This window comes from Anneissia japonica, unplaced genomic scaffold (assembly GCF_011630105.1).
Source record: "Anneissia japonica isolate Jap-2015-1 unplaced genomic scaffold, ASM1163010v1 scaffold1698_len283567_cov170, whole genome shotgun sequence".
NCBI classification, from domain to species: domain Eukaryota; kingdom Metazoa; phylum Echinodermata; class Crinoidea; order Comatulida; family Comatulidae; genus Anneissia; species Anneissia japonica.
The window spans coordinates 81690-95114 of NW_022747456.1; the positions used below are offsets into that span (position 1 = coordinate 81690).

At 34.5% G+C, this 13425-nt stretch overlaps 1 protein-coding gene across 1 annotated transcript; it reads right to left on the bottom strand.

The window, feature by feature from the left end:
- Nucleotides 1–1322: 1322 nt before the first annotated feature.
- On the bottom strand, nt 1323–7554 carry LOC117120498 (E3 ubiquitin-protein ligase MARCH8-like). The gene is made up of 4 exons (XM_033265511.1): nt 7318–7554; nt 5002–5212; nt 3617–3774; nt 1323–3007 (listed from the first exon to the last, which is right to left on the bottom strand). Exons 1-4 carry the CDS (start codon nt 7339–7341, stop codon nt 2744–2746), a joined length of 657 nt encoding a protein of 218 aa, XP_033121402.1. The 5' UTR covers nt 7342–7554; the 3' UTR covers nt 1323–2743.
- Nucleotides 7555–13425: the final 5871 nt, after the last annotated feature.

Consider the following 13425-nt stretch of genomic DNA (forward strand, 5'->3'; position numbering starts at 1 on the left):
ATACAATTGATACTAGTATATAAAAATAATGCTTAATCTCTTGGAATTTATAATATATTATTATTATTATTATTATTATTATTATTATTATTATTATTATTATTTGTAATATATTTATAATATTTAAATAGTAAAATGACAACAGTACTGTAGTGCCAACTATATTTATTAATATTAGTTTGAGTTTGTTGTGAAAACTGTATTTTTGTATGTAGTTTAATTTGTTTAAGCAACTAGAACACCATTTGTAATATGTTACTTTTTTTCTCATTCTTGAGAGCGCCACCAACGAGAAAGTTAATTTAGAGCAAGGATCTTATAAAATCTTTGATTTAGAGAGACGGAAAAAGAAATCGAGTATGGGACGCCAATTAGCTATGGCGCGCACTAAGTGCAATAAAGAGTGAGTAACCCAAAATTATGGTCTGGGCCAGGAACCCACTCAAAATAATTATACCTCCATGCGCTAATTCTATGTTTCTCAATAACTTAACAATAAAGTTATTTTGTATTTTGTACAATTGAAACTTGGCGCAAGAACAACGAACTGGATAAATCAGTTCGATTAAGCATGTGTTTTGTTTTTGTATTTTAGCTAAACGAATTTAACAAATAGGTACCAACGTCAAAATTGACTTCTTTGATTTAAACTTACAAATTATTGTAAAAAATAATCATTAAATAAAATATTAGCAGCTTCAAAAACTAAAACCACTTGGCCACAATTTAATTTGATGTAATAGTGTGTATTTCTAATACTTAAGCCAAGTTTCGCAGGTAATTATTTTCATTCAACGATTAGCCAGTTTTTAGTAATGGACACCAAAGCATATTGCAATATTTATTTTTTGTTATTATTAACAGAAATGAAAACGAAATAAATACATATATAAACATTCCAGAGATGTTTCTGTTTTTCACAACATTAACCTCTCCACCACTGAGAGAACATGTCTTAGTAATTTGTATTCATAAGTCGTAAAAAAAATTAAAAAAATATAAGCAATAGTCTAAAGATTAATTGTTCAGGTATTGCGAAATCATCGACAGAAATATTGACACAAAAGCATTTAATTTTGGTCATGACTTTATTCCCAAGTCTGGTACAAAATACTAGTAATTCTTGGATTTACAAATAAATAAAACAAACTATGTTGTTATTGAAAGCGGTTATAAAGCAATGCACCGTGTTTTGTCAAAACCTATAATAAATTTAATCAAGTAATAATAATACAAAAAATAGTATTATTGATAATCAAATATTTAGTCAACGGAAGACTAATAAACAAATGATAAAATACTAATTTAAGAAAAAATTTGACAACTTCAAAATAATAAATACTAATTATTATTACATGGTGTTTTCTTTGCTAATTAAATAATACAGTAAATATAAACAGTAATTAGACTGGGTCTACAATTTAATATAAATGAATTTGAATAAATAGTTGCATACCTCCATGAGGTTCGTTAACGTAAGGTAGTTTTGTCCCATTCAGCAAAATATACCGTACATTATTAATGATTAAAAAGAGAAAATGAGCTCCAATATATATGAAATATAGAGCTGATAAGATCATTTTCTTAGTTTAGGGCAGCATTAACAAACCAGGAAGCAGTCACTGTAGGGTTCAATGGCTTCAAAAAACAACTATACGTTGTCTAGGCCTGAACTGGAATGATGTTCATTTATTGAAAGAAGCTCAGCCCAGGCTACCTAGGCCTAATAAGTGTTTTTTTTTTTAATTTTTAATTTTACCAACACATAATTTTTACTGGTTGGCGAGTTAATTTTACTGGTAAAACTGACGGCTAAAACGGCTTCGGGAGAACACAATATAATACTTTAAAAAAAAGTTTATTTATTGAAATGAAATTAGTATAATACCATACGGTAGTAAGTAGGCCAGCTGGAAAACGCATGTCCCACAAACAGACGTGCTTATATACGTTTACACTTTGTTTGTGAAACCTTGCCAACAATATAAAAAAAAAATGCCGGGTTAGCGCAGAAAAGGTCCATTAACAAACAAAGCATTGATGCATAATAGCTGAATTCAAAATGAAATTAATAATTTACATTATTAAGTTATTAATACAAATTAAATTTTACGATTATAACAGTGACAAATTAGATTTTGGGTAACGTACTGAAAGGATCGAAATTATATTACAATTGACTTAATAAATTATTAATTATACTTTAAATACTTTGATTCACAAGTATTATAAATTAATAACCATCTCCTAAGCTTGGTTTCCATAAAATCGCTACACTATCGCTACAGTGTTTTCACTGCAACCGTTGTACAGTATTGCGTGGCAGTCCCCGATGCAATGGAAGGCTTTCCAATTCAACCGACCAATCAGCATCACCGAAAGCTATAGGCGATAGCGTGTAGCGATTGTATGAAAACAAGCTTTATTCATAGGTCCACTCTTCAATAAACTTTCAACATAACAATACCTTCCAGGAACACATTAAACTTAATGATCGATTTTTCTTTTTCCAACAGGATGGAAAAAAACACTGTATCATTTCCTAGTCAAATGCGAAACCATAACTTGAAAGACGTTATCACGATTGAAATAAAAATTATGTTGACCGTGGTTTATAGTGCCTTTCTGGCAGTGAACTGGAAATTCTCTTCAGACGAATGCACTTAATGTAGGCCTACGTGTCAAGTTTCTCAAACTTGATTCATTTTCTTCAGAATCATCCGATAACAAGTCAAATATACAGTTAAACGTTTATATATATAGGAAGCTCCCTCCGCCGCTTGCTGTTCACGCATATGCGCCAAATGAACATAGAAAACCAAGGCATGAATAAGGCTAGTCCCATGCCGCCTGAAGTTAAGAGACTAAGTGAGATCCATATATCGCCCGTAATGTTCCCTGCTGTTTCGTGTATGTGCGCAACTAAAAGATAAACTCCGACACCAGTGACACCGGATAAAAGTACAAGAATGATCAAAGCCGATACAAGTGTGTTTTCTTCTGATGTCTGAAAGTTAAACAATATTTTATTTCTCTTACTTGCAGTATTTTTTTTTCAATCAATTATTAAAAAACTAATTTTTTAGATAATCAACACTTAAAAAAATTTATTCATTAATTAAAAAAAAAAAAAAATTGCTTTTTGGCAAATACTGTACAGCATAATTTTGTTTGTTTTAGATGCATAGATAATAGTGTTTCTGTATTTCTTGGCCACCGTATCACTTTCAGTCTAATATCGATTATTAAGTGAGGGTAGGCCTAGCTATAGGTTGCAAAATAAAGTGACGTATGGTGATTTTTAACTAGGCCAATACTTTGAACGTGATTAATTTGGGTAGGCGAGGCTAGATACCCTACGCCACTGCAATAGATAGATAAAACAACAAATTCCGAATTGCACAAAAAACCCAGAATGGTTTGAATTTTATAATGATTGAGTCAGATTATTAGGCCTAATCTACAACATGTCTGGGAATTATGTTTATTGTAAAATGACATCATCTTCACAATAATCCCAGCCAGGTTGGCATAGGCTTATATTGTTGCGATCGACGCAATCACCAGACCAGACAACCCCGTACCACCAGTTCTCATATATGTCAAGCTAACTTACCGTTAATCGCGGAAGCTTCAAGTATTTTTGTTCGTACTGTTTATTGCATATTTCACAAATATTTGAGCCTTTGGTTCGGGTCCATTTTTGAAGACATCGGATATGAATAAATTTTGACGAGCCAGAGCAGCCACACGGTGAAATCAATTTGTCTTTTCCTGTAAACAGACAAAAAATAAACCACAGCTGTCAATTAATATATTTTATGTTAATATCTATAATTTAAAATCAATCTCTTCAGTATTAAATAAGAGTTTCTTTACAATCACCTTGTTAACGATGTACTGCATGTCATGAGCTAAAAAAAGAAAATTAATTTACATATTTAAATTGCCTAATTTGCATATTTAGAAAGGCTTAATTTATCAACTTACAATAAAAAGTGAATGAGATATTTTTAATTATTCAGTCAATGGGTCAATCGACGATTGATTGAATCAATGAATCAATCAATCGATCGATCGACCAATCAATCAATCAATCAATCAATAAGCAGAGTTCAGCTAACACAGTATGCACTGAAGTGTGAATGAAATTTATTTAACTCTTATATTTAATTTTAATGTCTAAACGTCATGAAAACCAATGTTGTAGGCCCCCACGATGTTTTAATTAAATCGTACGGTACGTAGTTTTACTTGAGGCCAAGGAAATTCGTGCATGTTGCAGCCTGTCTAGTCCCGGATGAAAGGTTCTATAGCGCATCAAGAGGATGTATCCTCTATGAGCTTCCCGATATTATTCCGGTCGTTGGATCAAAATATTAGGCCACCTATGAAATATACTCAGCTCCCACTCAGGGGGAGAATCCACATAATAAACGGCGCAGCTAGTAATCATAATAAACATAAAACAATATTGTACCAGCAAGTAGGTCTATTATTCAATGAAATAAACATATTATGTAAATTCAACCACGGAGTTATTAGTAAAAGGAGATCCATTTTCATGCTAACATCCCTTATTCAATTAATCAATCAACCAAACAACCCATCGATCAACCAGCCAACAAACCAATCAATCAATCAATCGTTTCCATATTTTCGAATTTTATATCGCCCCAATTACAAAAGAAAATGAAAATTGGTTGCTTTCTGGGACTTACTAGTGTACTAAGTACTACTAACAAAACCAAAGTCGCTTGTAGCAAAATTGGATAGGCCTGTCGTATTTTATTTGAATTTGTAAGCATTTGGTATGATAAAATTCGTAACTGTTGATAGGAACAATGTCTGTGGTCTACGTAATATAATATATATATATATATCTGTCTCTTATACACATCTAGATGTGTATAAGAGACAGGTCAATGGGTCAATCGACGATTGATTGAATCAATGAATCAATCAATCGATCGATCGACCAATCAATCATGACAAACTTACCCTTGATTCCCATTTTCTCCTGACATATTCGACATAGTGGCATATCATCCGCGCTATCGTCTCTCAGCATTTCTTCCAAATCTGAACCGGCAGGGTGATTTGAACCAGCACTTTCTGGTACATTGTCAACGTTGCCAGCTTCTAATTCATTGCTTGTCTGTTCTGTGAGATCAACTTTGCTGATGTGCGTCTTTGAATTTTCCAAGCCACTCTAAGGAGGAAAAAACATACGTTTTAAAAACAACTGTGAATGTATTTACATGAGTGTTTACATGACATGTCGTTGAAGGTGACGTCACTGGTATTTAGGAGGCCTTCGAGGACAGAGTTAAGCTGATTTTGAGTAAGAAAAAAAAATCTACATCCGGGAAACACTGCATAGGTTAGTTTGTTTTTTCTTCTTAGTTTATTTTTGGAGTTGATAATCTTATTTTTTTCTTAATAGTTTTCTTGATACAACATCTCTTTGAAAGCCTTTAGTATCGTCTGATCAAGGAAATGTTTTGTTTCACGTCAGATGGTATTAAAAACACATGCACCAACAAAGGCTCTTCCTACGAAACATTATTTATTTATTAATTTCATATATTTTATCTTTACGTACGCTCAAAGCCGGGCACTTACTGCGTCGTATGGCCATCGGCCGACGAATTCAACTCTGCTCCATGTGAGTACTAGACGACGCGACGCCGCCTGCTGATTGGCAGTGCAGTCTGAACGTATCATCATTAAAAACGATCTGCCGTTGCATACGCGTCGCGTCGCGTTCTCCATATACGACGTCGTCCGACTACCGTCGTGCGCAGTAAATGCCTGGCTTAAGGCCTGTTTATACTTCAACGATAACGATAACGATAAAAAAAGCTAAAATGCAATAGTTCATATAGAAAATAAAAGAAATAAGAGAAGTTTTTACACTAGAACGATTCGATAACAATTTATCAGTTATGCGATAACAACATATGTTGACAAATCAAATCAGATAACGTCATAATCATGGAAAAATATTAAAATCGTCGTAGTAGCAACGATTTTATCGTTTGTCCATGATTATGACGTCATAACAGTGGTTTCCGTCGAACCACTGTTATGAGGTTTTACCGCTTGAGCAGTACGGAACGTTACTAATGATTTTAAAAATTAGAGAAATACTACTAACTTTAAATGGTTCTATTACCAACTACTAATATTAAACAGGAAACTGAAATGCACAACATAAAATCTAATCACCCACAACAATTTATGTAGACATAGGTCCTATTAATGCTAGAGAACTAGGCATATTACAGTTTAAAACCCTTAATAAAAAAATGTACACTGAGGTTGAATATGACTCCATAGGGCTATAGGCCTAGTCCTATAGTTGTATTGCTTTTATTTGTCGTTAAGAAATTTCAGTAATACATTATACATAACATATTCATTAACAAATTCTTAGCTTAACATAAATATAATAATATAATAAAATATAATATAGGCTAATATTAATTTTGGGTCGATGGTAATTTTTGTAAAAACTATTTTCACCAAAAGATGCAATAGTGTATAAATTGGTAGATGTGTCATTGCGTGGCTTAATCATCGGCAGCCGAAAAAAAAAGAAACAAACAAAAACAAAACATTTTTTACAGTATTGCATGATTTTGGTATTCATAAATGGAAGCAATTTGATATGTCGTCAAACGTACGAGATAAATGTTTTACGAAAGGAGATAAACTTTAAACTTCGCAGTGATGCCTTGATTATAAGGCTATGAGCTTAAAGCTGGAGCTCTTGTTTAACAGAAGAGGATGGGGTCCGATGATGTCTATGATTACAACGGCAATGATGATAATATGATAGTGATGATGATGACGTCGCTGCCGTCATTAGCAGAATCATTAACATTTCATCATCATCATCGTCGTCATCATCATCATCATCATCATCATGAATGGTGATCGATATGTTAGTGAATGATGACCACGATGATGATTATAAATGTTTAATGATACTGCTGCTGACGGCAGCGATGACGACACGACAATAATGGTCATTGACAATGATGATGATAATGATGATGATGGATAATGATGAGTGATGATGATAGTGACGTTCAAGACGATGACGACGTTGACTTATGCTGATTATGATATTGGGGATGATGACGAGACCAAAACGACAACGACAACGATGATAATTAAATAACTATAATGATCGTGACGTCCGCATATACGTTACATCATCTTCAGTGGTATATTCCACTGGAGCTATATAGACGTCACGTGTGGACATGCCGTACCAAGTTAATACATGAACCAAAAAAGTATACTCACAAAGCAGATATAACATCCGAACATACTACACACTATTATACCTATGGTACATATCTCGAAGTTGCATAACGTGAAAAATACAGGGGAAAAACAGCTATACTAAAGACAAATCACATAATAAAACCACAGATTCATCGGGGCGTATTAAAAAGTTTCCCAAGACGGAGAACAGTTAAGATAAGTTTCTTGAAAAGGCAATGACAGTCTTCTATCAGGTCTCTGATCAGACTAGTGATATTCAATGTTGAGATACCATACACCACTATCATATCCTTTAGTTAATGAGTTCTAAAACGCTCTGACGCAAACGAAGAAATGAAAAAAAATACGAAATTATGCGGACTTACAGAATTACGTCCATCACGGATTTATTGCACTTCGGTTCTAAGATTGAAAACAGACTGTTTCCTGTAACGATACTTTTCCTTTTCCAAGAAAAACTCCCCATAAGCATGACTGATGCGGTGGACGCTTGGTTTGTTGCAGCGCCGCGAGGGGAGGACAAGCAGCCTCAAGTGAAATGTAATTGACTCAGATGTTAAAATATCAAGAGATATAAATGAAACAAGTTGCGAATTCAGAACAAAATCTAAGAAACTACAACCATCAGAATGCAAGTACGCAAACACTTAATAAAGTAACGTGATGTTTTATGTGTTTGTAATATACCGTTCCCTATAATAATGGATCATTCCATTTTTTTACTTGTCAAGAAATCAGTTAGAAATAGCCACAGGGTGTTTGTCTGGGAATCCGGGACCTTGGTGGGCTTCATTGATTTAGGTTTTTACGTAAACTAGGGTCAAAGGGAGGTGAAGGTTTAAACGTGTTCCTAAATTATCAAACAATTGCTAACCTTCCCGTCCGATTTGTTCATTGGTTAATTCTCAGCATTACTCCACTCCATGATCTTAAGATTGGAATTTTAAGCGTAGGGCCTAAAGATTTGTGAAATAGCCTACATAATAGATGCAAGGGATTTATACTACAGAATTATTTTTAGGCCTAATATTACATATTTTTATTAGGCCACATTATACTAGCAGGCGTATACAGACGTATTATTAAAGTATTAATATTATATGTCATCATATTATTAAGTCATACTATTATTATAATTATAATTACTATTATTACAGTATTCTTCTTCTTCTTCTTCTTCTTCTTCTTCTTCTTCTTCTCCTTCTTATTATTATAGAATTAATAATATTGATTATAAAACTATTTTTGTTCTTCATATTGTTATATTCGTCATATTATTATTATTATTATTATTATTATTATTATTATTATTATTATTATTATTATTATTATTATTATCATGATCATTATATGTTATTACTTCACATAACATGATGTTCTGACTTCAATACTTCCTCCGCAGGAAAAAAGAAGTTTGGTATGTTTTATAGGAACTGATTTTATCTAAGACACAAAAAGCATAATTGACGAAATACTCGGAAGTATTCGTCATATTATTATCATCATGATCAATTATGTTATTACCGTACTTCACATGGCGTAATGTTCTGACTTAAAGACAGGCTCCGGTGGAAAAAAAATGTTGGTATGTTGTATACGAACTGATTTTATCTAAGACACAAAAAGCATATTTGACGAAATACTCGGAAGCGGTTAATAATAAGTTACAGATTTTTGAATATTTAAAAACTGGGTGGTTACGCCCCTTGTTCCTCAGCAGTTTATTCAAAAGTCTGTATTCATTAACCGCTTCCAAGTTTTGTTGTTGTCAAATGTACTTTTTTGGGTCTTAGAAAATCAGTTTTACAACATATCAGAAACTATTTTTCCTACGGAGCTTGACTTCAAGTGTGTGTCATTGCTTATAACATAAGATGACGTCCCGTGATTCTTCATTATTCTCTAGTCGATACAGTATGTTTGCTGTTCCAAGAAGACAGCTGATCTTAATGCTATGTAAATTCATGCACCAGTGAAACAAGTTTATACATTTTATGCAGACAATTTGTGTTTCCCGTGTCCCGATAATTATCAGTATAAGTGTGTACGTTACAGACACGATCAGATTCTCTTGGGAAATAATGGTCAATCCGAATCTCTGCCAGTGACGGAGATTCCTTGTTGTAAGCAGGAGGGCGGGGGACGCGTGACCCATAAAGGTGGGGGGCCAAGGGATCGCCTGGCATTCGTGGGGTCCAAGAGAAACGTCCCAGTGGTGTAAATGCCCAGTTTAATATATCGATACCTGACGCAAATGCTTTGAAAATTACGTTTTCAATGTATCTCGCCATTGTTATTAGGCCTACTATAAATAATCGAATGCGGATCGAAAATTTTTAAGGGGGGGGGGGAACTAATTTCATATAGTCCTAGGCCTAGATGTAATATAATTATACAGACAATATCCAATAATGATTTGATTCGTGTTTAGCATGCTGTTACGAAATATTGTAATATTTACCGTACCGCAGTATTTGTATGCCATTTTATATTTTTTCTGTTAAAAAACAAAAGATGACATTGGCAAAACCGATGGGACGTGCTTTCCGCGCCCTCTCCCTAAATTCGCCCCTGACTGTAGACCTATTTATTATGGATGTCCTCATTTTCATACTGTACCTATATATCATAGGACATTCAAAAGGAATTTGGGTTCTTTACTTTATCAAACCTCTTTAACATTTACGAACGGCAGACCGATCAATGTAATACTGTTTGTAAAAAAAGATAAGTCCACTCGTGTGTCCCCAAGTTCGGTTGTTCGGAAGTTCAAATGAATGACCAATGTGTCAATTTTACTCAAAAGACTTACAATTTACGAGATCAAGAAAGTTTATAAGCGGTTCTGAAAAAAAAAACAACAAAACCGGGAAATCAGATTTCAATTTTTAATTTCGATTTCTTAGTAGACACGCGTCCCTGGAAATGAGCTCTAATGAATTATATTATGATTTCTTATCTATTCTTGGATTCAATTTAATGTAAGCACTGCGGTGATTAAAGTGATTATGTTTCTAATTGGCTTATGTCTTTAATAAAGTTTGCATTTTTTTTTGTGGACCGTCATGCATGTAAGGCCTTCCTCTCTAATACCTGCGCGTTGCCCAGCCCTTATATGGGAAAGATGATGTCATGTCATACCCACGTTCAAACAACAGGTATTTTTTCACATAAAATCGATAGTGTGTGGACAGAGAGAGCTTAAGTTACTGAGGGCAAAGTTCACCTAAAGCTTGGCTTCCATAAAATCGCTACACGCTATCGCCGACAGCTTTCGGTGATGCTGATTGGTCGGTCGAATCGGGGAGCCCCAATTGCGTCGCAGATTGCCTACGCAGTACAACGATTGTACTGAAAACAGTGCATCGATTTTAAGGAAACATGCTTAACCGATCGTGTGTAATAGGCCTACTCGAAGCGATTTCTTCGTCTATTTTTAGTTTAAATATCACACTTTTTACAAAGTAAATCCTCTACAATCTAATGATTCGTTGGTTTGATAAAATACAAATGTTTATTGATTTTTATGACGCCATGATAAACCGTTGACTCAGCTAACAATGTTTTTTTTTTCTTTGTAGAGAATCATATACGTATTTATAACAAGGCATTTTCCGACTAAATAACACTGAAAGCGTTGACGTAGCGTTATTTTCTACTTAAGGTACCACGAAGGTCGCTAATGTTGTAATAAAGTTTTGTGTTTTTCGGGCACCTTTAAGTTTTATATACAAAGCAGATTTAATGCTCCTGTAATTGTAAGTTACAATTTAATGGAGACTTCGCAAAGTCATGAAGAACATGAAGTACCTGCCCTGTACAAAAATAATGCTTAATAGAATTATCAAATTCTCGGCACAGAGGCTTAACTTTGTCCAATAGGTAAAAGTGATTTTATTATAAAATTGTTTCATTATGAACCAGTTTCAGTTGCCGTGACTCAGTGCTGGACAGGGTACATTTTGATAGATCCCTGGTCAACGAGTGCGTGCGTATCCCCATACTGCGGTTTGGGTGCTGGCTTGGAGATGCTTTTATACTTTTTGGGCATCAAGACCTTCGTATTTTGCGCGGTATAAATATATAACCCTTTTTTACATGAAACTTCTAAAGTCTGCCGACGTGTTTATCCCAAACACCCCATCAACCCATTATTACGATAGGCCTACGGAAGATATGCGTTTATCCAAAGAGATTCGCTGAACGCGTTTTACTCGAATTGTTATCCGTTTAAATGCGTTTTATACAAAACTTTAACATTGTTTTTGATCTGTAAACGTATAATCTGCCGTCAATTCGTTATCGCACTAAACATGAAACTTACTTGGTGACACATTACGTCCCCACACCCCCACCCCAAAAATGTATCAGAGGTAGGCCCTAATTATTCGCTTAAGGCGTTTGCACACGCTACACTACTGACTAATGACCTGTTTTTCTTGTAGGCCTAGATGCACTCCCACGATATCGCATTCCAAATCGAACGATTATTTCACCATCAACATTTAATTTTCTCTCAAAAACCACTTCTATAGAAACTACTGTTTTGTTGAAACCTTTTCTAGCTAACTTCCTCCGTAGAATTCATTGAAAACAAAACTCGGGCTGACAATTTCTATCGCTTTTATCGTCTGCGGTGGGCAAACCACGACCGCACGGTCTTCTTAATTACGCTACTAGGGTTCAAATGAGGTCATCTCATAGGTTTGTATTACCTTGATGACCTTTACTCATCCTCAGCTTTGGTAGGGCCTCTATTGCAAAGTATGGTTGTTGGGATTGCAACGAAGAAAAAAATGTGCTATTAATTTTGAAAAAAAAAAATGTTTGCTGATTGAATATATTAAAACCGCATTGCCTGTTTGTTGGTCCACTTTTCGGTCTTCCATAACGACGATGCGATATATACTGCAATCGCTATCGCTATGAGGTATTAAACTCAGTGGGTGCAATGGATCGCAATTTTATTTTTGGCCATTAATTATTGCATTTTAATACCAACTCTCAACTAAAGACATGCCTACATTATAACTCTTTTGGTTTTTGGCTCTCAACAACCATAAAATCAATAATAAAAAAAAAAAGTAAAAGAGTAAATAGCAATAAACTAAAAAAGGAGAAAATCGCCACCGATAAGCCTTTGAATAAATACCGAAGTCTATGTAGGCCCTCAAATAAAATACCAAAAAAGTACCACATCAATTGTTTGATGTTTCAACCGATTGAGCCGGCAACGAGTTTTATTACAGATATTTTGATTACTTTGATCCCGTATCAGAAATCGATTAAGTATCTTCTTAGTTCTAAGTGTAAGGTGGCGATTAACCTAATTAGACTAATAACTAGGTCAATGAACAAGAATATTTTCGATCTAGACTTCGTTGAATGAGGTCAGGATTGTCCAAATTATAATTCTTATCAAATAACTCTATTAACATTTGAAATTTGGCCTCTTTATTTTCCAAGAAGGCCTATACTGTAACGTAATGCAGAGCCATTGTAAAATGAAGTAAGGTGTTACATCTGGCTACAGCACACATGTACAGTACATCTGAACAGGTTTTCCTAAATCGGCCTCAGTTCTGTTGTTGCCCCAGGGTTTGCCCGACGGGGGGGGGTCCAAGGTCCCCGACCCCGGGGGGGGGGGAAGATATCCCCGACGAAACAAATGTGGGCGTGGTCAGGTTCACTGTTTGGATCTATAAATGTCCCAGAAACACGTTTTCCAATTCTTGATAAAAACAAAATGTTCGTCCGATCGATATTGGCGTTGCGTTATTAATTAAGACCAACACACATTAATAATAATAAATTTAGATAAAATAATCTTATAATATTGTAATAATAGTAAGGCCTAATATTATCCTTATCATCATCATTATCATTATCATTTTAACCAAGGTCAACAATTCGTTTATGATTTTAGCAGAATAAAGATGGATACTTCCTTGGGTGAATGGGCCCATTCATGTTGATCATCAAATATTAAGTTTTATTGACCATAAATTTCTCGGAAAAACGTAATCCCCAATAGGTTTTCTTTTTATCGAAGACTTCCGATTATCGAAACTGGCCAGGGGCGGGTCCAGAGATGTCCATTAAAAAAAGTGGGGGGGGGGGCGGGGG

Bases quoted from the DNA above. Each gene is read 5' to 3' on its own strand.
- LOC117120498 (XM_033265511.1), bottom strand. From the start codon at position 7,341: ATGTTCGGATGTTATATCTGCTTT. The intron at 3,775-5,001 runs GTAAGTTTGTCA...GTCTGTTTACAG, and splicing joins GGAGAAAATGGGAATCAAGG to GAAAAGACAAATTGATTTCA. The intron at 3,008-3,616 runs GTAAGTTAGCTT...TTTAACTTTCAG, and splicing joins TGAAGCTTCCGCGATTAACG to ACATCAGAAGAAAACACACT.